At 38.9% G+C, this 27500-nt stretch overlaps 1 protein-coding gene across 2 annotated transcripts in view; it reads right to left on the bottom strand.

The window, feature by feature from the left end:
• The window catches only part of UBA2 (ubiquitin like modifier activating enzyme 2), a 30355-nt gene extending 3445 nt beyond the window's left edge, over positions 1 to 26910 (bottom strand). The window contains exons 1-15 of one of the 2 annotated variants that reach the window (XM_029239856.1): positions 26706 to 26910; positions 24763 to 24846; positions 23789 to 23859; positions 22522 to 22586; positions 21050 to 21150; positions 19508 to 19629; positions 14968 to 15035; positions 14401 to 14522; positions 10691 to 10790; positions 9626 to 9792; positions 7786 to 7879; positions 7582 to 7694; positions 5017 to 5172; positions 3490 to 3586; positions 610 to 715 (exon numbers count right to left, since the gene is read on the bottom strand). In XM_029239856.1, coding sequence (XP_029095689.1) covers positions 610 to 715; positions 3490 to 3586; positions 5017 to 5172; positions 7582 to 7694; positions 7786 to 7879; positions 9626 to 9792; positions 10691 to 10790; positions 14401 to 14522; positions 14968 to 15035; positions 19508 to 19629; positions 21050 to 21150; positions 22522 to 22586; positions 23789 to 23859; positions 24763 to 24846; positions 26706 to 26843 — 1604 coding nt within the window. In that variant the 5' untranslated portion in view covers positions 26844 to 26910. Of the gene's footprint in view, positions 1 to 609; positions 716 to 3489; positions 3587 to 5016; positions 5173 to 7581; positions 7695 to 7785; positions 7880 to 9625; positions 9793 to 10690; positions 10791 to 14400; positions 14523 to 14967; positions 15036 to 19507; positions 19630 to 21049; positions 21151 to 22521; positions 22587 to 23788; positions 23860 to 24762; positions 24847 to 26327; positions 26534 to 26705 lie in introns of those variants that run through there. The other variant, XM_029239857.1, reaches the window with a different exon arrangement.
• Between the last annotated feature and the right edge of the window lie 590 nt (positions 26911 to 27500).

Here is a 27500-nt window from a genome sequence, read left to right as displayed (position 1 = left end):
CTCATTCAGCAGATAAAACACACCAAAGTGGAGGACCATCTGTATTTAAATTGTGTTACATATGTGCAAATACCCTGTAATGCAAGCACTTTGGATGCTTTTTTATAAAGTGGGCAGGATATAAAATCAAATGAAAAGAAAAAAATACATGACTCAGGAATCTATATAGGATAAATTTTAATGCTCTCTTGTTACTGTTCCAGATCACAATGAAATACTTGTTTTATGGGAGAAATATTTCTTTCTTCCAAATCATCTTTAAAACTAATTAAAATTCTTTATTCTAGTTCAATTATCAAAATGAACGCACCCTTGATTATAACTATTCAAACACACCTGAATTTCTACCCTCTCTAGGTCTTTCTGATCAGCCACCACTGATGAGTTAGTTAACCCTTAAACATTTCATGCTTATCCCTTTTCTTTCTGGATTCTCAGATTTTTCTGTAGGTCAAACTTCAGGGAACTTAGCGGCCAACTTGAGCATATACATGGTGCAGCTTCAAATGAACAGTAAGGTTTAAAGGTAAGAAAACATTTTCTCTCCACTTTATCTTAAGTTTGTATATTCAAATAACTTCTTACACTTAAAATATTAATAGTTCCTACCTATGAAGGATGTTGATCAATAAAGTGTAGTCCTGAAGGAAGTCGTCTGCTTGAAGCCGGCTCCCATTTCTAATTCCAAATTCTGATAACTTCTTGTGATTATTAGCTAGAAAATTTGAAAGAAATTTAGATGCTTTAGTTATATGTCCGTGGAGCAGTCACTTTAATTTTTAAAAGGTAAACCCCCTGCTATAAGCTGAACTCTATCTCCCGAAAATTCGTACACTGAAGCTCTAACACCAGTGCCTCAGAATGTGGCTATACTTCGAGACAGTGCTTTTTAAAGAGGTGATTAAGTTAAAATGAGGCTGTTGGAGTGGACCCTAATCCAATCTAATTGGTATCCTTAGAAGAAGCCAAGGAGGGAGGCCTCAGGAGAAACCAAACCCATCAACTCCCCCCACCCTCCCAACACTTTGATCTTAAGAGTTCTAGCCTACAGAAATAGGAGAAAATAAATACGTTATTTAAGTCCTTGTCTGTGTATTTTGATATGGCAGCCCTAGTAAACTAGTCCACTGAAGTATTACTCACTTAGGTACTCAGCCCTGAAAACTTAACTACCAAAATTACTTCAAGGGAACCAAACTGTGAGAAGTTCTGAGAACCTTCTCCCCTTGAAACCAAATTAATCTGGAATCCTACAGGAGTCAGTGACAACTTTTAGAATTGTTCAAAATATACTCTATTTCTAAAGAGGTTATCCACAGAAATGCCAACAAACTACTTTTAGCAAATTTTACAATTCAGAAGTATGAGGAAACTTTATTTCAATGAATTTTTCAACGTAAATTTTCAACATTTCTCAATGGACAGACAGCAGGGTCTCCAAAAACTAATAATTCCAACTTAGTTCTCTCTTCCACATGTCATTTCTGCTTCATCTGAATATCCCCAGCATGTAGCACACCATGCTTAGCATCTACTAGCACTCAATAAGCCTTTGCTACATGGATTATAAATACTCCAATGAAGAACAATCTCTCCAACCAAACTTTTGGTGTCACGACCTCCTCCTACCTATTCTAGGGCCGTCCTGCCTTAACTATCCTTTCTCTCCTGCATGTTCAAATGCTCCTCTCTCCTGACCTGTAAAAGCACTCAAGTTTCATTTACAAACTGCTTCCTCATTTAGCTGCCAATTTACACTCTCCCCTCACAACACTCAGTCAGCTTTACTGAGTATCTGCTCTGTGTCTACAGACTGTGTATAACCTGCTGACCTATAGCCACCATGCCTGGCACATACCAATAAACTGTATTTTAAATTCTACTTACGTTTAAATTTACATAATTTTTTACATAATCTAACAATCTTTTGCGTTCTTAGTTTTTATTTCTTATTTTACCTTTTCAGTCTCCCTGGAATGTCTCTGGAAAATAGTTTCTATCCAGACTTCCATCCCCAAGCCCTTTCACACTCACTAAAACTCCTCAGCCCAACATGTTCAAAAGGGAACCCAGTCACTGAGCATTCTATCCTGGTTAATTAGCATCACCTCTGAAGCCAGAGTCTTGGCAACAGTTCTGTCCAAGCCTAACAATGTCACTCTCCTTCACCTGTGCTCTAAATTCTGCCTCTGAAAATCTCAAATCTGCCATTTGCTTCTGCCTTAGTAAAAATCCCTCACCTCCCTCCATTTTTTTCTGACTCCCTGCCTCTACTCTTACATCCTTATCTCACCCCCCTGCAGATTATACCACAAGGTAACTATTACTTCCCTGCTTAAACCCTGGTGGGAGCAGGATATTGGGGGAGGAGGAAGACAAACAGACATTACGCATATGACACAGCGAATCCTCCAGCTGCACAGTCACTGCCAACCCCACAGCACCCCACCTTCCAGTGAAACAAAATACCTGGCCATTCCTAAAGCTTTTACATTGCTTCATAAGTTTATGCCTTTGTAGATGCTGTTCATTCTGCCCAAATGCAGACTCTCCCCTCTCAGCTCTTCTTCAAGAACTGGCCCATGAGTCCTCTTTCTCCTGTGACACCCCACCCTCCCCGACCCTCCTTTTACAAAGCTTCAATTCAAACTTTGTACACTTTCTCTCTATAGTATTTCTTAGACGGCACTAAATCTACTTGTTGATAATCCCTCCTCTCCTTCTAGGCTGTAAGCACTTCAAGCCAGGGACAATTATCTTATTCATCTTTGAATTACGAATATCTATGACTATGCCTGCAATACAGAAGGACTCCAAACATATTTGAATAAATGCTCTCTCACCCTCAGTAGCACAAGTATTTTGTGGAAAAGGACCACATTTAAGCCACTGAGATTCTTGACCAGTTTCCATTTTTAAGGTCCTAGCCTTTAAAAGAGACAGATGGCTAGAATGGGGCTTAAATATTCAACTAGACTCTTAAAACAGATTATGACCCAGCCAAAACGCAACCTCCAATTACTCATGACCTAATATCCCCAAATTTCTTAACAAGGAGCTATAGCCAAAAAGAATCCTGACACTCCCCGTCAGGACAAATGAGGTGTGGGAACTTCTAAGTCCAATCAGATTGACCAGTGTGGTCTGAAGGAGGCATAACCACAACACAATTCTCACTTAGAAAGCTTAAACAGAAACTAATGCATTACACCTTATATAACAAATACATTAACAAAAGGGATGAACTGCTTAAACTTCCGAAAAGGAAAGCCAAGAAAACCAAAACTGGGCACTGATTTCAGCAATACCCTCTGCTCTATATCACGAGCAGGCTATCAAGGCTTCCCCACTCTTGGACAAACATCACCCCTGTCAGCTGAGGTACTGAGTACCATATGTAGTGAATGGATAAACTAACATGCACTCCTTCACACAGGCAGTCTGCATCCAAATGAGGGGGAGTGAACACAGGCAATGTATAATAAATACCTTCTGTCTCTCCCTCTTCTGAAGATATTAGGATTGTTCCTTTTCCATCTTCAATTTGGACATCTGGTGCTACCATAGCAAATTTTTCTTTCACTATCTATAAGAAAAAAAAAAGATTCAAAATATTAACATATGGAATTAAAGACCATAAAAAGCCTAGACTTTTTTTTTCATAAAGGCTCTTAACTTTCCCCTTCCACTGGAAATGAGCCAAGTTGCTCTTCAAGGTACCTTAGGGCACCAGGAAAGCAATGGGAATGTACCCAATTATCTCATGCCCATGTTCCATCCCCATGTTTGACCACTGATAAAGATCAGGTAAAACTTCCTCCAGATGGGGACTGAGAACTCCTTGGCTGGCTCTTGGTATTTTGTCGTTCCCAGCAGATTAGGTACTAAGCTAGACACTTGACATATTTTATCTTAGTCTCTATTCCAAACCCGTACTGACAGATGTTTTATAGATGAAATATTTCTCATCAATCTGATTCTCAGATAAACAGTCTTCCCCTTCCCAAGTTCCATCTCTAAATTCCAAGACGGATCAGGAGTGATAATACTGTTAAATCCTACCTGATCCTATAAAACAAACAAATAAACAGAAAAACCAAACAATGGAGGAACTCTCTAAAGGTCCAATAGTGGAATTACCTTTAGCTCAAGAATGAGTAGATACCAACTATAATCGTTTCTTTCCTAAGAAAGAAGATGGGGCAACCACCCTCCAGTATATCAAGTCCTGCTGCTTCCCCATCCAAAACATAAGCTCAAATCAACCCGCCCTGTGTAACCATTTCTGGGAGAAAGGCCATTCATTCTCAAGCAGCCATTAGGGCCACGAAGGTCTACTCCCGCATGTCAGGAGATATATAAATATGTAACACTATGATGGACATAATCAGAGGAACTATCTGAAATGATCCCCAAAGTGGGAAGTGGAACCCATTCAGGCCATTTTTTAAATCTTTCCTAATTTAAAAAAAACTAGGAGGAACTGAAGGACCAAGCTATAGAACCAGACCATAACCTAACCCTCCATTTCTCACTCCAGAGCTCTACAGGTGAATCCAAGTGTGCAAACGATGCACCTTCTCAGGGACTAACTTAACATACCAGAATCAGGACCGTCACTAGATCACATAAGGATACCTCCTATCTGCCAAAAAAATACAGAATTTACACACTGCCTGAGAAACAAAGAACTTGCTTACTAAGATACTGTGCCACCAATGTACCACCTGTGCTCCATATTCTAGCCAAAAACACCTATTCCCTTCTGGAATGTGAAGCACATATTCTGGAACCACAGACAGGAAAGACAACAGGACCCAGATGGTAGAACAACCCAGGATACCAGAGCAACACACCTCAGTAATTAGGGTAATTATCTGGCTTTTAGTTTGTTATCACAGTAACACTGTAAAAGGCAAAAGGGGACTTGTTTTTTCTTATAAAAAGAAAAATGAACAACCTTTCTTATAAAAAGAAAAATGAACAACCAGGAAGAGAACTAGGTCCTGCACTTACCTTATCTTGTAAGGTGAGAACAGTCACTTTATGGACGTTCAGCCGCACAGTCACCTCTGGCTTGCTGGCACATACATAACAATTAGGGTTGGGAGGATCCAGTGCACAAGGCACAAGGAGCTTCTTTCTTGGGTTTGGTTGTTTATTCAAAAAAATCTTTGGGAAAAAAAAAACACAAGCAAAAATCAGACATTTGAGTCATAATTTATATACCATACAGTGTTCACTTAAATACTCCCTTCCAGAAGGAAAATCAAGACCTTTTTTTAAAAAAAAAAAAAAAAGTTTGAGTATGTACTTATTTATTTGTTTATTTATTTATTTATTTATGGCTGTGTTGGGTCTTCATTGCTGCGTGCGGGTTTCCTCTAGTTGTGGCGAGCGGGGGCTACTCTTCATTGTGGTGGCTTTTCTTGTTGCGGAGCATGGGCTCTAGGCATGTGGGCTTCAGCAGTGGTGGAACATGGGCTCAGTAGTTGTGGCTCGCGAGTTCTAGAGCGTAGGCTCAGCAGTTGTAGCACACTGGCTTAGCTGCTCCATGGCATGTGGGATCTTCCCAGACCAGGGCTTGAACCCACGTTCCCTGCATTGGCAGGCAGATTCTTAACCCATGCGCCATCAGGGAAGTCCCAAAACCTTAAGAGGCTGATTTTTCCAACCTTCTTTTTAAAGTAGCTACCTTGTAAATAAGGCTGAGCTTACTGAAAAGAAATCTCCGTGTACTGAAGACTCTATATAGACTATTCTGCAAACTAATTTAGCATGAATAAGGGCCTAACCATACTTGTCTCTGGTACCATCATTAAATCAGTTTTGGGGTTCCTTCCTAGTGGTTATTCTTATCAACTTTAAGCCAACTTCTAACAAGACCAATACACTAATTTCTCTAATTACTGATAATGCTTTCGTAGATATATGGAACAAATGTGCTGCCTTTTTTTCAAATTTTCAGACGACTATGATATTAACATTTACATAATTAAAGGAAAAATAATGTATGTCTGGCCCTATTACTATTTCCCTAATACGCAAACAAAAAAATAATAAGAACCAAGGGGAAAAAAAACCAAAACTGCGCTGAAGTTACAAATGTCAGAACACTGGAAACTGATACACAAATTCTCATCATGGAATTACCATGTAGTATGGTATCTGCTAAGATGAATTAACTCCAAAGAAGAACCCCATCAATTCCCCAGAGCTTAAAGAAGTAAATCCCTTGACAGGCATTAAGTGCTAGGAAGAGCCCTACTGTAGCCTCTCCCCACAATAAATACTAGGCATATACATTTGTACTGTCAGGGCTGGAAGCAGGGTACAATGAGAGAACAGACTTATTTGATCTTGATCTTCACTGGGAAGGTAGAAATGAACAGTAATAAAAACAATTGCTAACACTACTAATACTCAGGCTAACACTATTATTAATCTATCCTGGCATTCATTTATAAATGTGAACAAATGAAGCCCGGACATACAGGTATTATTAGCCCAAGAGAAGAAGAGAGATAAGAAAGCAAAGAAATGGAAAGGATGTTACAGAACAAAGTAGACACTTGTTCAGGCTGCTATAAAAAGGTAGAAATCAAAAAATATATAGTTCTTATAAATTAAAAACATGACAACCAAAATAAAAATTTAAATAGAAAACTGAACCTAGATGGCAGGTTCACTGATCATGAGTCTACATTCCCCCACCCTGAAATTTCATGGAAACAATAAAAGGTATTTTAATTAAGAGTGCATTAATAATGGCACTGGGTGGCTTCCCTGGTGGCGCAGTGGTTAAGAATCTGCCTGTCAATGCAGGGGACATGGGTGCAAGCCCTGATCCTAGAGCCCGTGCTCCGCAACAAGAGAGAAACCACCGCAATGAGAGGCCCGTGCACTGCAATGAGGAGTGACCCCCAGCTCGCCGCAACTAGAGAAAGCCCGTGCACACAGCAACGAAGACCCAATGCAACCATAAATAAATGAATAAATAAAATTTTAAAGACTAAATAAATAAAATTAAACACAAAATCCTCTCTGAAGAAACACACCTTCAATAGGTCCTTAAAGAATTATCACAGATATAGTTTTAACAAATACTAATTACTTTTTAAAAAAATCATGTATCACATAAGCAAACAAAACACTATGAGAGAGATCTAGCAGATGACTGTAAACTCATCCATAAAGATTTCAGACATAAACATGATCAAATATAAGTTTAAAATAAAAAAGAGTGACAAAAAATGACTGAAGAACAGGGGACTATAAAATAACCAAATAGAATTTTAAACCAGAGAACTCTTAGAACTGAAAAACAATTGAGAAAAGTTAATATAAGGACTCACACAATGAGTTCTTCCAAGGAATCAGTAAAACTAGAAATGTTAGAAGCAAACTAGCTTCTGCAAATGTGACAAAAATAAGAGAAGCAAATGTGTTTTCCTTTTTGTTATAATTTCCAGGAAGCTTACTTAAACATGCAACTCACAAGGTAACTTGAATAATTACTTTTCCATTGCTTTAAACCAATTTTATTGTTTTAATTTAAAAATTGCAAATAGAAACACTCACTGTTCTACACTGGTCTATTTTTCCTGATAAAATCTTCAATCCTTCCAATACTATCAACCCAGCAATCACTGCATTAGTAGTAGCGATAGCAGGAATAATGTTCCCTGCCATTGCTGGAAAAAAAAAAAAAAAAAAAAAGTTTAGCTGTTAAAAAAAAAAACCTTAGAATTTTAGATGATACAATTGAAGTACAAAAAAACTTACATTTGATATCAAATCTGCTCTTCATATTCATACTGAAAATATGCATCCTGAGGTTTGCAGCAGAGGTGACGAAATCCATTGCAGATGGGTCATCCTGCCAATAATTTAAACAATTTAACAAGTCTCCCCACAAATCTACTCATTTGGCTAGTATTTCTTTCAGAACAGCAGTTTCACACATTTATAACAAGTCAACTAGAACAAGAGATGGCCTCTCTGGATGAGAAGGGGGCAGGGGCTCATCAGCAGCTCCTGTGACCCAGGAATGTGGTCTTACCAAGAGCCAGCAGGTTCTAGGAGTTCACTCCTGCTTAAACAAATGCACTGGAGACTAAGGGTATAGACCAGAATACCAATTCCATTTATTGATTGTGGCAATCCTTCCCTGGGTCCATCAGTCAACAATAAGGTTGTCTGACAAGTACAGACCCCAGGGAACACAAGCTGTTTTGAGAAAGCTATTTCATTGAAGCCTCAGAAACAGCTGAACTACTCCTTTTGGCTTTCCTTCTCCAAACTCCCTTCATGTACTCCACAGGCCTATACTGTTTCTTTTCAGATGTGGCAGGACAATAATTTTCCCTTTACAACTTCCGTTCTTCCTGAGCCTATATCCTAGTCTCTCTAATTAGATTTCAGCAAGGTTTCCGGCTTTGAACTGAGAAGAAACTATCGTAGCCCATAATTCAGAAACATCAAAGTATAAAAGAAAAAGCATTGATAGGATGTGGGTTCTTTACATACTTATTTGGCTGGCTATGTAACCACAGGCAAATAAACCTCCCTGACCCAATATTCATTAATCTGTTAAATAGGGAAAATTATATAAACATCTTGTAAGGTTGTGGTGAGAATTAAATATGATTATTTAAGAGTACCCAACACAGTGTCCATCAGGTACTTCCCCAGGCAATTGGCTTATCACACCCATTAGTTTCAGAGTTTACTCACAGAGGCTAACAATTCACAGTTCCAAGTTTTGTTATGTAGCCCCTGTGTATAGATGAAAACCTCCCAAACCACTAGTGTAACAGTAACAATGAAAAAAAAATTTTTTAAGTTACTCCTTATAGCACACAAACCCTAAAGACTAATGTTTACAAGACTCCCCCAATCTAAATTTACCAGCTTTATTTCAGATGACTGATTCAACCCATCTCAAAATTTGCACATAAAGTTACCTTAGTTTTCTTAAACTGATCAAACTTTTCTCCTTACTTTAAAACTCACAGCAAATCTTTACCAATATATGAACATATAAACTTTATCAGATAAATCATTTACAGCCACAGAAAATATTGACTACAATTAAAAATAAGTAAACTCACCAAATTTCAAAATGTAACATTTAACTGCAAAATACTTTTAAATATTGTTTTAACTTGTAAGAAAAACTACATCTCATTTTTCAATTGAGAAGTCTCTCAGACTTTTAAGAGTTAAAAGGCAATTTTATTACTTTCAAGGCCAAATTAGGCCTATGAGCTGTTGTCTCCAAAAAGATATTATGACTTCTATTAACAAATCTCTATTACGTAAGAAGTTCTCTTAAGCCTATTTGCTTAAGTCAGATAAACATTTTACTCCATTAAAGTCACATTTATAAACCATGAACACGTGAGAATCTAAAATGAGGTTTTATGATATTGCTTAAATTCACATATAGAAAATTCATAGTTCAATGTAGTAATTAGAGATGAAAACATCCAAACAAAAATCAACATGTCCTCAAAATCTGGTAGAATAAACAATACCCCCAAATTACTAGGTTCTGGTACAGCTCAAGAACTAAAATATACATTTGATATACAAGTAATTGCCCCACATTTTCAAAACAAACCTTGTCCCATATAAGCTCAGCTCCATCTCCCTTTTCTGCTAAATGAACTCTCAAAGTCTCAATGCTCTTTGAAAAAAGACGTGCATAGCTCTTCACATCTAGAACTTGCTGGTCTCTCAGACCTAACTGTGGTTCATTTTGTTGATCTGATGCATTGGTTTCTTCTCCTAAAGAAAAAAATATTAGAAATTTCACTATTAACATCATTCCTCTACTCTGTTTAACAATTCAATACCCGACGATAAGAAAATCAAATAATATGAAACAAATTCCATTAAAGTAATTATCACTATGATACACTTACGTGTACAAGAAAATCGCTAATATTGATATGGGAAAGGTGCAAGACTGTCTCAGAACTTCATAAGGAGATTACTAGAGGATTCAAGAATATAATGTAGATAAGATAATAATCACTATGCCCAGAACATAGTTAGCATTCAGTAAGCGGAAGCTATTAGAGCAATAATTGAATTGGGCCATAAAGTGATGTATCCGTTACTGTAGATAACTGTGGAAAACTGCTCCAAACTGACATCCTAAGTCTCCTGGTACCTTTTAAGTTCCACTATGCTGAACACTGCTGTGCAAAACAAGCTGAGACACAATGTGTTGAAGGAGAGTGGGTAAGGAAGCAGTCACTACTACAATAGTTTTTCTTGCACTTAAAGTTATAAATAAGTTAAAGGAACAACACTTTATGTCAGGGAAAATATGAAACAACTAAATGTTAACTGATAAGGGACTAGTTAAATAATACTGACTGAGAAGAGCAAGTCAGAGTATATAAATAGTATGATTCCATTTACGGAAAGTGCATATACAACTGCCTGCGTCTACGTGCACGGAGTTATCACCACGACATTCCCTAAAACATTAACAGTAGCTATTTCCCTAGGTGATGAGATTTCCAGTGATTTTCCTTCTTCATACTTTGCTGAACTGTCTGAATTTCTTACCATGGGTGTATACCACTGTATACTAAGAAATGACAGGGCTATTTAAAGACTTTAGGTTAGAGAATTTCCAATTTAGGTATCCCAAAAACAAAAATGTATCCTTTACCTTGACTTTGCACTTCGGCCCAATCCAATGGAACTGGAGGTTTCCTTTTCCGCCACAGTTTGTCCATTGTCAACAGATACCTGATATCATCTTTAAAAAGCTAAGATAGAAAGAAGGGAAGAAGGAAAGAAGGAAAGGAAGAAAGGTAAATTTCATGAACCCTACAGTCCCTATGCTGATAAAATATAACAAAATTTCCCTGCTGATTTACTTTAAACATTACACTATAAAATCTGATTTAAAGAACACATGTTATATACCAGTAGGTTAACAATTCTCAAAGGGGCAGGGGGAGCTTAAACCTTTGTGTAAAAGGAAATTTTACACAAAACCCCTGTATGTGAAAACAGTTAAAATCAGAGACGCTGGTGAAAGCAGAGTAAGGGAACTCTGAACTGTGCTGACTGACCCTGTCCTCCCAAGTCACCTCCCCTAAATTAGCTCCTCAGATCAGTCGGAAGCACAATCATACCATTCAAGCAGACTAAGTGAATACACACCAACTCCATAAGAACTGAGCCTAAAGGTACCAGTTAGCAATATCTCCAAGTTTGTGGGTACATACCAGTAAAGCACACACATTTAAAAAGGGCTCAAAAACAGAATTTCTTAACCATCTGCAACGTCCTTGAAATGTGCTCCCACCCCCGCAAATAACCTCAAACACACAAAACAATTCCTATTTCGAAAATAAAAACATAAACATTACCACATGTAGACTGAGAGACCATCACATGAATCACACTTCCTATGTGGCAGAATATCAGATGACTTTAATAGTTTTACCTTTTCCTTAGCTATATTTTCTATTGTTGACTGATTTATTCCACAGGTTTGTTGCATGTACCGGGTATGAATTTAGATGTGGCTAAGTTAAAAGAACTATTTCTATCAAAATATACTCAATTCAATAAATATTTATTAAGCATCCTTAATCTTTGAAAACCAGCCAAATATACAACTAATTAGAGTACAACTCAGTGTGAAAACCACACAGTTCTGAGTACTGTAAGTTTTTTAAAATATTTATTTATTTTTGGCAGCGTTGGGTCTTTGTTGCTGTGTGCAGGCTTTCTCTAGTTGCGGTGAGCGGGAGCTACTCTTCGTTGTGGTGTGCAGGGTTCTCACTGCGGTGGCTTCTCTTGTTGCGGAGCACAGGCTTCAGTAGTTGTAGCACGCGGGCTTCAGTAGTTGTAGCACGTGAGCTCAGCAGTTGTGGCGCATGGGCTTAGTTGCTCCGCAGCATGTGGGATCTTCCCAGACCAGGGCTCGAACCCGTGTCCCCTGCATTGGCAGGTGGATTCTAACCACTGAACCACCTGGGAAGTCCCTATCTTCACACTCCTGTCTCCTTCTATAAACCTATGAATCTCAACCAAATCCCTAGTCTAAACTGCTCTATTTACCTATAGAACCACCTGTCATCTCGCTAATATCCGAGAAGAATCTCAAAATTAATTCTATCACCGTCCCCTCTTCCCCAACCCCACGCACACATCTGTTTCCCACCCTACCTATCTCAGAGAACGGCACCTCTGTTCACCTGCTGCCCAGCAGGAAACCAGTTAGTATTATTCTTCGTTCCTGACTTTATACATACAAAGTCCTGTTGAGTCTAACTTTTCCTCCACACTCCACTGGGAATGCAGATGGGTTGTACTTCAGATTACTCTGGCATTGCACAACTCCAGAAGGCACTGTCTCATATTGGTTACAAAAGGAACATCAGGTCCTACAATAGTGCACTGCATGCTTTCTATACCTTATACACTACCCTTTAATGGATTATACACTACCCTTTAATGGATTCCCACTGTCTTGGTATAACATCCTTATCGTGACCTAGAAAGTCCTGCCAGATCTAACCTCAGCTTACCTTTCCAGTCCTCTTTCCACTCTCCCGTTTAATGGGAATTATTTCAGTTCTTCAACCTAAAACTTTCTTTCTATATGCTGCACACTCATCCCCACCCTTATTCTTTAAAGTCTTGAGTTGAAATGTCAAGACTTTAAAGAAGTCTTGACAGCCTCTGGACAGCCTCTTCTGAACCCTCATACTAGGTTTAATAATAATGTTTAATAATAAGTGGGGTTAAGTTTAGTTATTATCAGAGGGTTCCAATGCATCAGAACTTAACGTCATAACACCCTGAACTTGAAGTTCCTTGTTCGATGTTTGACTTCCCTTCCAGATGCTGAGTTCCCTCCCTAAAAAGAGCTGGGACCCTATTTTCGGTCTTTCACCACTAAATCCTCTGTACTTGAAGTGGCCCCTGGCACACAGCAGACGCTTAAAGTTACCTGCTGAACAACGGACTGGAGAGGTACTTCAGATTATTCTGGCATTCAGCTGCTGCTCAGGTTAGAATGGAAATAGGTATATGGATACTAGTTTGGAAAACACTGTCGATATCCATATCAGAGTTAAGTGCATTTGATTTTAAGTATAATCAAAATAAAAACCATTTTCTAAGGTAAAGGCTGTAGTGAGGAAATAAATGCAGTAGGTTTAAGAAAGTCAACCTGTGACATGTATTGTCACTGAGGAAAGATGAAATAGAAGCTGGAGGGAGCAGTAGGCCATTTGCTTAGGACAACAGGACGTGTGCATGTCAGAAAGCAGACAGGAGGAGCCAGGAGACTCAAGATGCAGGGGAGAGAGAAAATACTATTTGAAGAAAAAGGTACAAGACGGAAAAATAGCAGGTGGAAGCGCTAGCCTTTACTCAAAGGGATTTCTCTCAAACAGGAAAGAGCTAGTAAGAACCTACTGTATAGCACAGGGAATTCAGTACTCTGTAATGACTTATATGGGAAAAGAATCTTAAAAAAAGTGAATATATGTATATGTATAACTGACTCACTTTGCTGCACACCTGAAACTAACACAACACTGTAAATCAACTATATTCCAATTAAAAAAAATTTTTTTTTTTTTTTTTTTGCAGTATGCGGGCCGCTCACTGTTGTGGCCTCTCCCGTTGCGGAGCACAGGCTCCGGACGCGCAGGCTCAGCGGCCATGGCTCACGGGCCTAGCTGCTTCACAGCATGTGGGATCTTCCCGGACCGGGGCACGAACCCGTGTCCCCTGCATCGGCAGGCGGACTCTCAACCACTGCGCCACCAGGGAAGCACCCCGCCCCCCCCCCGCCAAAAAAAATTTTTTTAATTAAAAAAAAAAAAGCAGGGAAAAGAGAAAAGACTTTTAAAAACACAGATCTGAGGGCCTAGCTGAGCCATAATTAGGTAGACCTAATTAAAGCAATCTTACAGATTTCTCTAAAAATACTGAGCAAACAATATATAAAATGAAGAGGAATTCACCCAAGAACACAGGCTTAGGGATTCAAGAGCAATTTAGAACATGTCACCCAAACTCTCAATAGAAGATTTGAGCAGCAAAGGGATATAAGACGAGAAACAGCAGGAACCAAAAGTCAGTTATGTAAAGAAAATCAAGAAGTTCAGTGAAATTGAGGGAAGGAAAGACAACCAAGAGTGAATAAGCAAGCCTCTGTATTTTACCTTCTATAAAGATGCTATACTGATTTAGTATTGATGTTAAAATTTCAAACCTGTTTATCCCACCTGCATCAATGAATTCACTAAGACAGCAGTTGGCATAAAAAGAAGTGTAATTCAATCATGTACTAGTTTAAAACAGAGTAACAAAAATCTATCTACAATTATAAAAAAAAGTAAACCTAACCTTGGTAAAAAGTTTAACTGGATCATATCCAGTTGATTTAGCCCATTCCTTGGTGGAAATGCGTTTAATGTCACCATCTTCATTAGATGCTCTGGCTCTGGCTTCAGCTTCCATTGGTTCCCCTACAAAACAAACACCATTTTATTTTCAACTGTAGTTAGTATAGAACTAAGCTCTTATCTACCCTTAGGGGAAAAGAGAGTCACTCATGGAGGTCACCAGCATCTGACACATTCTGAGTTCAAGGAGACAGAATTATAATATGCTCATCACCATCTTTTTCTGCCTCAGTTTCTGAAGGCCACATGTAGAGCAGTTCCAAGTACAGACCTATAATCAGATCTGAGAACAACTCCTGGCTCTATTTACTAGATTTGTAAAACTTCCCTGCACAGTGTTTCCTCACAAGTAAAATGGCAGTACCCATTTTTAAAAACACATCTTAAATACATATTATCTAGCACATAACAGCAATTATTTCCCCCCGCATTAAGCTATCAATATTAAATTAGCAAAATAAAGATAGTGCTCACCAATAAGAAAATATACTCCAACTAGTTTACTCACAGGAAGCTTCAGGGTCAGCTCTGTCAGGAGACACTTCTTGATCAGCATCTTCTTCCCCAAACAACTGGCTATCATTTAAGAATAGTAAATATTTATGTACAACAAAATACTCTGAACAAAGGTTAACTTTTCCTACTTTTCTCAAAAACAACTAATTTAGTTATCTCAAATCTTTAGTAGGGATGAAAAATAAACAACTGACAAATTATGTTCCATAAACATATTAAAACAATCTGTTTAAAACAGCTTGCAGGGACTTCCCTGGTGGCACAGTGGTTAAGAATCTGCCTGCCAATGCAGGGGACACGGGTTTGAGCCTTGGTCTGGGAAGATCCCACATGCTGCAGAGCAACTAAGCTCATGCGCCCATACTGAGCCTGTGCTCTAGAGCCCACGAGCCACAAGTACTGAGCCCATGTGCCACAACTACTGAAGCCCACACGCCTAGAGCCCGTGCTCCGCCAGAAGAGAAGCTACCGCAATGAGAAGCCCACGCACCACAACGAAGAGTAGCCCCGCTCGCCACAACTAGAGAAAGCCTGCACGCAGCAACGAAGACCCAACGTAGCCAAAACTAACTAAATAAAAAAAACAAAACAAAACTGCTTGCATTCTCATTTCAACCACAACACAGGCAAGGCTAAATTTTAGTAGACCTAGGTTCATTTCTGCCAGCTAGGCTCTGCAAATTCCTATGTTAAAATCTTTGATCAAGAGACACATGAGCAGCTTTTACATTCCAACATGGATAATATTCCACTGCCAGAATAAAAATTGTGAAGTATACCTGCAGCTAGCTGTTAAACAAATACTGACCCACCTATTATGTGCGAGGCACTGGTCTAGGTGCAAGAAACTCAGCAGTGAATAAGATGGTTTTCTTTTATAAGAAATAACAGAAAAGTATTAAGCTGAAATTCTCTTTCGTTAAGCAAGTTATCCTAAGAATTGCTTAATAACTTTCCAACCATTCCTCAAGCACGTAACTTATAATAAAGCTATCTTAAAAAGTTATGTTTTTTTTTTTTTTTGGCTGCAACACGCGGAACTTCCCCGACCAGGGATCGAACCTGTGCCCCCTGCATGGGAAGTACGGAGTCTTAATCACTGGACCACCACGGAAGTCTGATAATAAACCTATCTTAAAGAAATCCTTTGCACAGTAAAAATCTCAAAGATCCTGATACGCTTCACAAGAAAATGGCCATTTGTTTCCCACACTGGTTGTGCCCCAAAATACAGCCCCACAACGGCATATAAGAGTTTCTATCGACTTACTTCCTCTCCGGACCTAATGTTCTGCGCCAAACTAGCAAGTATAAAATAGTATGTTACTGTGGGTTTATTCATGATTTTGCAAGTCAATCATAAAGTTAAACACTATCTTCATTTGCTTATTGCCTATTTGGGTTTCCCTTTAAGTGAAAAAATGTCTGTTAGTATTATTTTGTCAGGTTGTCTTTTTCCTATTGATTACAGGAATATATTCCAGATCACAGTTTTAGTTGCTTATATGTTACAGCTCTTTCATCCCATATAACAGCTTATTATTTATACATCATTTAATGTCTCTTGATGACGAAACACTAAATGAATTTGAATGTATCAATCCTTTACTTTATAATTAACACTTTTGTATCTTGAGAAATTGTTCCTTAACCCCAAAGATAAAGATTTTCTTCTATATTAGAAAAATTTAAAGTTTTGTCTTTCACATCTGAATAATTAATCCACTTGGACTTAATTTCTATATATTTAATTTACACATATCATTTGAAGTAGAGAATACAATTTTCTTCCACATTGGTAGTGAACTGCCTTCCCTTCTATTTAGTCCCTTCTTTCATCTGGGATCTACTGTGCAACCTCAGTTACAGTCTGTTTTTCTATCCCTGCACCAGCAACTCACTAAATTATTTTTACCTTATATTAAATCTTGAAATCTGTTAGAGCAAGTCCCCTCAACTTACTCTTTTCTAAGAGTGTTTTGGTTCCGCTTAGGCTTTATTCTTCCATATAAATTTTAGAATCAGCTGAACAAGTTCCAATAAAATCCCCGATGAGATTTTAATTAGAATTGCATTGAATCATATCAATATTTTATATATACAAATTAGTATAAACATACTTTTTGCTCTGTCAGCTAAGAGGGCCTAAAAGAAATGGCACCCCAGAACTATGCCTAAGCACTTGCATCTTGGTTGCTAGTATCATTCTTCAATTAAAGGAACCAGGGCTCCTTGAAGAAATGTCTAATTCTAGAGCTGAAGCAGGAAACATAAAAGATGAGCGTGGAACATCTTGTAGTACCAGAAAGTAAGGAATTGCTCCAAAAAACCCCGACACATTGATGGCAGTATATCAAAGAGCACAAAGCCAACTGAAGAGCTCCCAGTGGCCAAAGCTGGAACAATTTGAGCAACAAAATAAAACAGTATTAGATTATAACCCAAACCATATTCAATATCAATGAGTCCACACTGATATCAATAAATGGGTGAGAAGAGACAGGACAATATAGAAAGGGGAGGGAGTAACTTTACAGTGGAGAAAACAAACACTACCTTAAAGTAATCAAGGCCTACATTAATAGTCATAAAACATGTTGACAACATGTACCCTTCATATGATATAATGAAAATGGCACTTTACCTCCGTGATCTTTCTCCCAAAAATCCATAACCACAGTATTATCAAGAGAAAAACAGACAAATTCCGACAGTGGGGCATCCTAAAAATACCTGACCAGGGACTTCCCTGGTGGTGCAGTGGTTAAGAATCCGCCTGCCAATGCAGGGGTCACGGGTTTGAGCCCTGGTCTGGGAAGATCCCACATGCCGCAGATCCAGGAAGCCTGTGCACCACAACTACTGAGCCTGCGCTCTAGAGCCCACGAGTCACAACTACTGAGCCTGCGAGCCACAACTACTAAAGCCCACGCACCTAGAGCCCATGCTCCGCAACAAGAGAAGCCACTACAATGAGAAGACCGCACACCACAACAAACAGCAGCCCCTGCTCGCCGCAACTAGAGAAAGCCTGCGTGCAGCAACAAAGACCCAATGCAGCCAAAACTAAATAAATACATAAGTAAATAAATAACAAAATGGCCTCTCTTAAAAAATAAAAAAGGTTATTTATTTATTCATGCATGCATGCATGCAGTGCCTGGTCTTAACTGGACTCTTAGTTGCAGCATGCATGCAGGATCTAGTTCCCTGACCCAGGATCGAACCTGGGCCCCCTGCATTAGGAGCACGTAGTCTTACCCAGTGGACCACCAGAGAAGTCCCCAGCCTTAACTGGTTTTGCTATCAAAGATATGATAGCCCCTGGGGGCTTCCCTGGTGGCCCAGTGGTTGAGAGTCTGCCTGCCGATGCAGGGGACACGGGTTCATGCAGTCCGGGAAGAGCCCACATGACGCGGAGTGGCTAGGCCCATGAGCCATGGCCGCTGAGCCTGCGCATCCGGAGCCTGTGCTCTGCCAACGGGAGAGGCCACAACAGTGAGAGGCCTGCGTACCACACACAAAAAAAAGATATGATAGCCCCAAAACATGAAGTATTCCATTTTTTAAAAAAGTTTCTCTGAGACTTTATATAAGATTAGAATGATATATTCCTTGCAAATTTAGTGGAAATCACCTATAAATTCACATAGGTTTGGTGCATCAGAGAAATTTAAACCACTGATTAAATTTCCCTAGGGAGGCTTTTATTTCTTTTGGAGTCAGTTTTCTAAGTTTTTAAAATGAATTTATCCAATCATTAAGTTTTTTAAATGTACTGACATAGGGACTTCCCTGGTGGTCTAGTGCTTAAGAATCCACCTTCCAATGCAGGGGATGCGGGTTGCACCCTTGGTCAGGGAACTAAGCCCACACGCAGCCTGAGTATGAGGGCCACAACTAGAGAGCCTGCATGCCACAGCAGAGGATCCTGCATGCCGCAACAAAGACCCACCGCAGCTGGGGGTGGGGGTGGGGGGAATATGTAGTGGCATAATCTTTTATTATCATCCCTTTTTTTCCCCTTATTATTCTAATCTGTGTTGAGATTATATTCCCCACTTAGTTATCTATCCCCCTCTCCTTTTTATGATCAAACCTGCCAACTTATTTTTTGCTCTTACCTCAATTATATCGTTCCTTCTAATTTTTTTGACTTTATGTTGTTCTTTTTCTAACATAAGTTGGATGCTTTGCTCATTAATGTTCACCTCTCTTCATGTGTGTAAGCCTGTATCTTTTCTTCCAACTACCACATTCAATGTATCCTGCAAGTTCCACATGTAGTATTTTCAGTATTATTACGAAGTATTTTCAACTTCCATTATTTCTTTTTTAACCAATGAGTTACTTCTAAGTATGTTTTAGTATTTCCGGATACATGGATTTGTATTCGTTTAGTTGCATGCCTGCCTCCAGTCAGACTAAGCTTCATCATCATAAGTACAATTTCTCCAAGGTATTTAAATAAGAATGACCCCACTGTCCATTATCAGTACTAAAAGTATGCCCAGAAATATATATACTCTTACTTGAACAAATATTTTGCCCAAACGATGCAATGAATAGGTTCTGAAGGTGTGTTACGAATTGTACAGCCAGGAAAAGTTCTCTGGGTTGGTTTGGGATGACATTCGTAACACTCAGTCACACCCTGCAAAGTCAGGACATGAGAAAAACATTTATCCCATCATGGTGGCTTCTCAATATTGTAATATAATCATAAACATTTCATTCATCTATATTCCAACTGTCAAGAAAATTTTAAAATATTAGTGACTCCAAAATCCTTACTTTACAGATAAGGAACTACAACATAAAAGTTAACTGAATCTACCATAGTCACAGCTAAGACTAAGCCAGGACTTCTCTGATTCCTGGCCTGGTGAGGAGAAAATACAAGTTTACCTTGATCACACTAAACAGACAGGGAAAGACAAATAACTTTCCAACCAATTATCTCTCAAAGTTGTGAAACTCAGTTATTTAAATATTATTTATAGATTTACCTTATAAGCTCTTGAAGATTAAGTGAATTTAAAGCATTAATTTCCAGATCTATCCAGATACATGGAAAAATCCTAAGTATTACCAAACCAAATACTCTTCATTTCGTTGCTAAAGGGTTATGTTTAAAGTTATACTGTAAGGAATCCTTGAAAGAAGTCCACGGCACCTGAGATAATTTTCTAAAATTTAGAATGAATATTCTTTATCTTGGCAATTCTCAATCTCTTAACACATACTAGTGTCTCAGGATCATGGTAAAGACCCCAAACCTGCAAATAATATTTTAATATAAACTGCAGCAGATGAAGTGTTTTCTCCATAATGCCATTTCTGGTGTCCTTCCAATATGCTTTCTTGGGGGCAGCGATATGGCAAGCAGTCACCCCTCATAAACTGATATTTATAAGTCTTTGTAGAATGATATAAATTAAGCTTTCGAAGAGTAACATTAAACAGTAAAAACAACTGAAGCACAGCCACAATTTTCAATATGGAAAAACTGCCAAAGAGCAGACAAAAATACCAAATTTCAAGTAGAGTTTAATTCCTTTTATTTTCAAAACCTGCAAAATGATTCTTCAAATGTATCTATGTTTAATTTCTTAAAAGAATTCAAAGAAAAAAGATTTGAGCAGCAAATGAATAGCAATGCTGAGATTGTATAAAACTGGGTTTATGAACACACATTTGTTCTTATTCTCTAGTTTTATCTAAATATTTGAAATATCAGTACTCACAAATACTCCAAAAATTTTTTTCAAAATACTCTTCAGATCTATAAATCCAGACTTTAGACAAGTAACTTTTCAGAAGGCTGGTTTACCATATATCAACTACAACATGACATGTAGTCTCACGGCTACAAAGAATTTAAAAAGGCAAGTTTATTATGCTTGCCAGCCTAAGGATTTTAATATATAAGCTACATGAAACAAAATAGCACAGAGCTAAAAGATCTTTGCCCATATATCCAAAGTTTACTTCTTCCCTCCTTAAGGTCCCAAATAAATGTTTGGGAAGCAAAAAACAAACCAAACCAAACCAAACCAAAAAAAGTACTTTACCTTTTTGATAGTGGTTACTTGCCCAAGATAACCAGCAGTTCCACTCTCAATAAGAGGGACATCAGCTGCTAGACACATTCTATTAACATGGTTTCGGGCAGCTGGAAGAAAAATACTAGTTAACAGGAGTTTACAAAAAAAAAAAGAAAAAAGAAATTATGTAGTTACCTTTAATTAGGATGAAATTTACCCAAACCATTTTTTATTGTTTTTATTTCATGTACAACTTTCTTATAGCTATGACCAGAGTAATACAAGTGTTATAGACATTTAAGAGACATTCAACAAAATTTCAAAGGTAAGAAATTTATATCACAAATTTACTGTAGGAGAAGCACCCCTATATATTACTTTTTAATACCAAAGTGCCATCTTCCTCTTCTATTGCTATACCTACTTCTATTAAATATGGCTAAAACATTGTTTCAACATTTTCCAACCCCTTAACTTGCTCTTATTCCAATAAAATTATCAGGTAATACATGGAAGTAAATGGAGAATGTGGAATATCAACTTTGGAACTTTTTTTTTTTGCCTCACGGCATGCAGGGTATTAGTTCCCCGACCAAGGATCAAACCCACGCCACCTGCAGTAGAAACTCAGAGTCTCAACCACTGGACCACCAGGGAAGTCCCAACTTGGAACTATTAAGGCAGTTTAAGGTGAGGGGAAAAAAGATGAGTCTGGTTAAGAGTTATCCTCTTTATAATGCTACTTTGTATGTTTTTTCTTTTGATATTTCTGGCCCCAAATTGTTACAAACTCATTTGACAGATGTACTTTTACATGTGGAAGTAGTTACAGAAAGAGTATTTTAAGTTATTTTCACCCCACATTCCAGACACAAAGATTTGTAAACAATAACTGGCTATATGATACTTGATTATATGAAATATCACCAACTTGTGTAAAGTTTAAATGGTCCAAAATGTGTACACGTAATAGGATCCAGTCTGATATATTGCAGCACCAGATATACCCAAAATAATTCAAGAGCCATGACTTCTATGCTAACTTTGACATCCTATTGCCTTACTCTCAAAACAGTGGTTTTCAGCCTTCATTGCCCTTTAGATCATCTGGGGAACTGTGAAAAAATATGATCTTTAGGTCCCATTTACAGAGTTTGACTCAATTGGTTTTGGGTGAAATTTGGGCACTGATAGAATCTTAGATCTCCACACACACAAAGGAAGTCACACTGTGCTTAAGTGCTGGGATAATCTGAAACAAATATACATGCACGCAACCTATGCATCATCCTCTTTAATGATTTTAACTTCCCCTATATTCACACTAGTTCTAGTTAAAATTACAATCAATTGGCAAGCTTTAAACCTGATCTTACTTCCCTTTAGGTCTTTTAAGTTCTAACTCATAAGGACATATTTTAATTAACACTAATTTTGTAAACAACCTTGTTATGGAGGAAGGGAAATACTTAGAATTAAAAGTATTAAAATAATCTCACCTCTGTTATCTAAAGCATTCATAACCAATATAAATTGTCGAAAAAATTCCACATTATAGTCAGGGCTACAAAGTAAAACAACAACAAAAAAAAAAGGTCACCAAAACAACCGGCCTTACACATGAGCTTCACAGTATAATACAGGGTCCTAAAAAGCACATTAAAGTAATAAAGGTACAAAAATAACTGATATTAGGGGTCTCTACAATATAGATAGGTTTGATTTTTCCCCAAACACCAGAAACAGATTTAAACCACACATCTGTTTTGGCCAGCTACCTCGGGCACAGAGCAGAATCTCAAACTGGCATGACTTCGAGTCCCACCAGGCCTTCTTGGGGCAGCAAGTGCCTGGGAACATACAAAGAATACATTCCCAGGATCTGCCTGGCCTGTAGCTTCACCTCACATGGTCAGGATCAGGCAGGGTTCAGGCCCCTAGGGTCCCTGCTTTTAGCAGCACTGGGAAAGCAACAGAGGGTAAGGAGGTTGTAGGGCTACAGGCAAGCTTGTAGAGCAAACATCCAGAGAATGAAAAGGAAGCTGGAAACACAAATTCCCTGAGAAAGCATAAGACTTTCTCTAATCCAGGCCTCAAACAAGAACTCATTATTTTTAAAACCACTTACTTGTGGACAACAACTATAGATAAAGGACATTTTAGACGCAGGGTTCCTTTGCCCCAACGCCTCCAAAATTATATTTTTACTCTATCTTTACTGAGATCAGAGTATATTTATGTACCATCAAAACTACTGCCCCATCACAATTCCCAGTGTTATATTACAGAAGTCACAGTCCTAACAAACAAATTATTTTGAGAGGGAACCTTTTAAACTGAAAAAGGCCACAGCTGAAATCGATCAGAATGAGAGCAATATATTTAGAAAAGTCTGAATCATCATGTATATTGGTTTCTTATAGTTTAGAATAGCTCTTTATTTAAAACAAGAATATAAGGTCCTTTTAGGTTTCCAAGTAACTTATTTATTGAAAGTATTAGAGTAAATGACCTCTTATCTAAATCATTCAAATTATATATATATACATATATATATATACACACACACACATATATATATGAACTGTTAAAAGAATGTCACTTATGTGGACACAACCTACTACATTTTAATTATTCTAGAAAAATTTTTAAATAAGCAGAATGACTCTGAGTTCATATATTTAGCTAATAAAAGTATTATACTTTAAAGGTTTAATTAAAAATTCACAGCAAACACAATTTTGCAACATAATAATTAGAGCATACTTCATGATGCTGTCATGGTAGGCTATGATATTAGCTTTCGGGTAAAACTGCAGTACACTTTCTTTGGCAACCTGGAAAAACAAACAACACTAAATTACTAATTTACTAAATTACTACAACGTTTCTATCTGAATATGAAATCTATCTATGGTAGACAATAGTTATTTCACCTACTTATATACACTTGTACCTGAATGGCAAGCTTCAGCAAAAATATCAAATGCAGTAACCAAGTGTCATTCATCCATTCAACAAATATTTACTAAGCATCTTCCATGTATCAGAAACCGTATAAGGCACTTGGTGAGCAAGTGACATTAATCAAATAACCATCCAGATAAATTTAACTACAAACTATGATAAATGATACATAGAAAAAGTAGAGGCTGTAATGAGTGGAAGATATGATTTAGTCTAAGAGATTTAGGAAAGCACGCCTAGAGAAAATCTGAAAAACGAAAAGGAGAAAAGAGTGAAAGTTCGCCCAAAAAGCTGGGAGAAAAGCAAAGAGAAAGATGTTTTAAAACCCTGAATCAAGATGGAACATTCAAGGAACTAAAGAAAGATCAGGATGGCTAGAACCTCAGGGGAGGCTGTGTTCTTCTAAAGGGGACAATGACATAAGCTGTAGCTTCTCTTGCCCACAAACACAGGAGCAGCCAAGCTCTAGGCAATGTAGGAACACAAGGCTCATTCTAAGTAAACAATCAGAAATTTAAGAAGGGGACACCATTTACAGGATTGGGTAGAGCACTTTTATTTCCTCTGTAGATAAGAAAGGATGGCACAGTCTTCTGTCCTTTTCTAGACATCTTCTTACTCTTCATAATCCCTCAGCTAAAAAGAGACGGCTTCCCCCATATTCTCCCTCCTACTAGAGAGTCCAAATTAACCTAATACCATAAATAGAAGATCCACCAAAGGGCAGAAATATAAGTGAATAAATAGAAATGATATGAGAAATACAAAGTTACCTGAGCCTTTGATCTTCCAACATGTTTCTTTTGAAACAAAAACTGCCTGTTGAGGTTGCTGACATCAATAGTATCCAGATCAATCTACAAATGCATAAACCCCAGATAAATCACAAATTTCCTGGTATGTTTGAGCAATACGTATCACTAACCTCAGCACCCATAACCCAGAAGTTTTGATATCTGCTATGTTAGGGGAGAAAATGCTTTTTGACCAATATACTAAAGTTGTTAAATTGATAAAAATAATTTAATGCATATTAAAACAAAATTTAATTTCAGATACAACTTTCTCAAAAATATTTTAGAAAGGATGCTTTTTTTGTTCATTTGTTTAATCATACTGGCAAATATGTTAGGAAATTCCTTAGATGACAAAATGATGCTAAAAATGCATTAAATTTCCATCATTTCTCTATCAATCTGATTACTTTCAAATCCAACATAATAGATCTAACTGTGCCCTGTTCTTTTTCTTAAATGATACTTGGCAAATAGATTTACTGAATTTTTGCTGCTTTCTTTAATTCAAAAAGTCTTTACCCACACACAATTTCATTTACAATCATTACTTGAGGGCTGTGGAGGGAAACTTCTACACAAGGTTAGAAGTCTCATGTTTTAAGTCTTACCTAATTACTGCTTCAAAGTAAATATAAGAGAAGAAATAATTATAACTAAAACCATTTTCACTCCATTTCAATAAAGTTACATGAAGAGTAATCAAATGTTCTAACTGTGAAACACCCTAATGGTTTTGGTGAAAATCACCAAAACATATAATCACCTAACATTTTTTATCTGTGCTTTCTAAATTTACTACAAAAATTAAACCAAATAAAAAAGGATCAGCATTTATTTTTCAGGTGCCCCAATTCACTGTCTTGTCTATTACAAAATGATCCTTTTGAAGAAGTATTAGTAGGTATTAGCTATGCCACATTCATATTTGGGATACAGAACTGAATGGAAAGACTAACCCTATAAAAACCAATGGAAAATGCGTAAATGCTTTTCCCCCCAGTCACTCATTTATTAGTTCAGTCGGCCACCTCTACTTTTTTTTTTTTTTTTTAATTCCCTGTTTCCACTACACCTTAAGATTCTATAAACTCACATCCAAATTTCAGGCTACAACTCCAATCTCTAAAAAGTTTACATTAACAGAAATGACTTGACTCAGAATTACAGTAGCTTCCCGTCACTGTTCAACAATGCAAAAGTTAAAATCCTAACCAATACCTTTAACGAAATAATCTACGGTGATAACAATGTCACGCAGACTGCACCCAGAAGAGAGGAGCGCGAGCCACAAAGGAGTCCTAGGTAAGTCACTAAACCCCACAGTACCTCACTTTTCCTCTTATCTGTTAAAAATAAAATGGGGTGAAGACAGCGTTTACAAGCCTATGATGGTAGTGAAGATTAAGTGCGTTAAGGCGAGTAAACCGCGCAGGACAGCGCCGGGCTCGGGACAAGCGCTCAGTAGGTCCTGGTTGTTACCACCGCCATCCTCTGCTCTGCATATTATTTGAGTTAAGGGGGACTTCGAATTGAACACTCACAACATCCCCAAGGGACTCGAGACAATCCTCTCCTGCCTCCGGTTAAAGCTGGTGAACTGCTCTGAAGCGAAGACACGAGGACTCTTCCACACCCCAGAGCCGCCACAAATTGGCGCTGCCTGGGAGGCGGGGGACGGCTCTTCGCGGGACGCCCGGAAGACCCGGGCCCTTGGCCTCCTCAGCGTGCGGAGCGGGCCCGGCGTGCAGCGGCGCCCGCCCCACAGCCGCCGAAGAGCTCCCTCTAGGTGGGCAGCGACGACCCCAGGGCCTCTTGGTCCGCCCCCGCACCCACAGCTCAGGTCCGGACCTCCGGGCCCCGATCCCCCGGCCCCGGCTCCACGGCCCGCCATTCAGCCCGCGCGCACGCCTGGCCCTCACCAGGTCGATGTGGGAGAAGCCGGTGAGCACGAGGTTTTTGAGGAGCTCGCAGCCGATGCCGCCCGCGCCCACCACCAGGACCCGGCCCCCGGCCACGGCCTCGGCCAGCTCCCGCGGAAGCCCCCGCGACAGTGCCATGGCGGGACAACCACGAGCCTCGGCGCAGGCGGAGGCGGGAGAACTGAGCCGCGGCCGGAAGGGAGTGGGGGAGGGGCGGCCTAGCTTCCGTTCCTGCGCACTGCGGCCGCCTGGCGGCGCTGAATGGGCGGGGCCTGGGGACCTGGCCAGTCCGCGAGCGGCCCTGACTGGGCTGGACTGTGAGCGGAAGACTCTTCACACCTCCGGCTGTACTCCAGGATGGTAGTGCTTCGCACCGAGGCGCGTAGTTCTGCTATCCGGCTTAAGATTTATTAGATTTTTGATGTGTATTTTAAAAAAATACTTTGCAGCATATATGTAACCGAGCAAAGGCCTCTTATGCCCCAAGTGAAGAAAGCCAAACTTTGACAAGGGGAGTTTGCAGCAAAGTAAGGACTTACTGCAGGGTGCCAAGCAAGGGAGTGTGAAGCAAGCCTCAGATCCACTTCAACTTGGTCTCTGAGTTAGAGGGGTTTTTTTGTTTTTTGTTTTTCAGTACGCGGGCCTCTCACCGTTGTGGCCTCTCCCGTTGCGGAGCACAGGCTCCGGACGCGCAGGCCCAGCGGCCATGGCTCACGGGCCCAGCTGCTCCGCGGCATGTGGGATCTTCCCGGACCGGGGCACGAACCCGTGTCCCCTGCATCGGCAGGCGGACTC

This window comes from Monodon monoceros, unplaced genomic scaffold (assembly GCF_005190385.1).
Source record: "Monodon monoceros isolate NGI ecotype Baffin Bay Population unplaced genomic scaffold, NGI_Narwhal_1 Super_Scaffold_10, whole genome shotgun sequence".
NCBI classification, from domain to species: domain Eukaryota; kingdom Metazoa; phylum Chordata; class Mammalia; order Artiodactyla; family Monodontidae; genus Monodon; species Monodon monoceros.
Note: the sequence above shows the minus strand (reverse complement) of the source record. Positions and strands in the feature narration are given on the sequence as shown.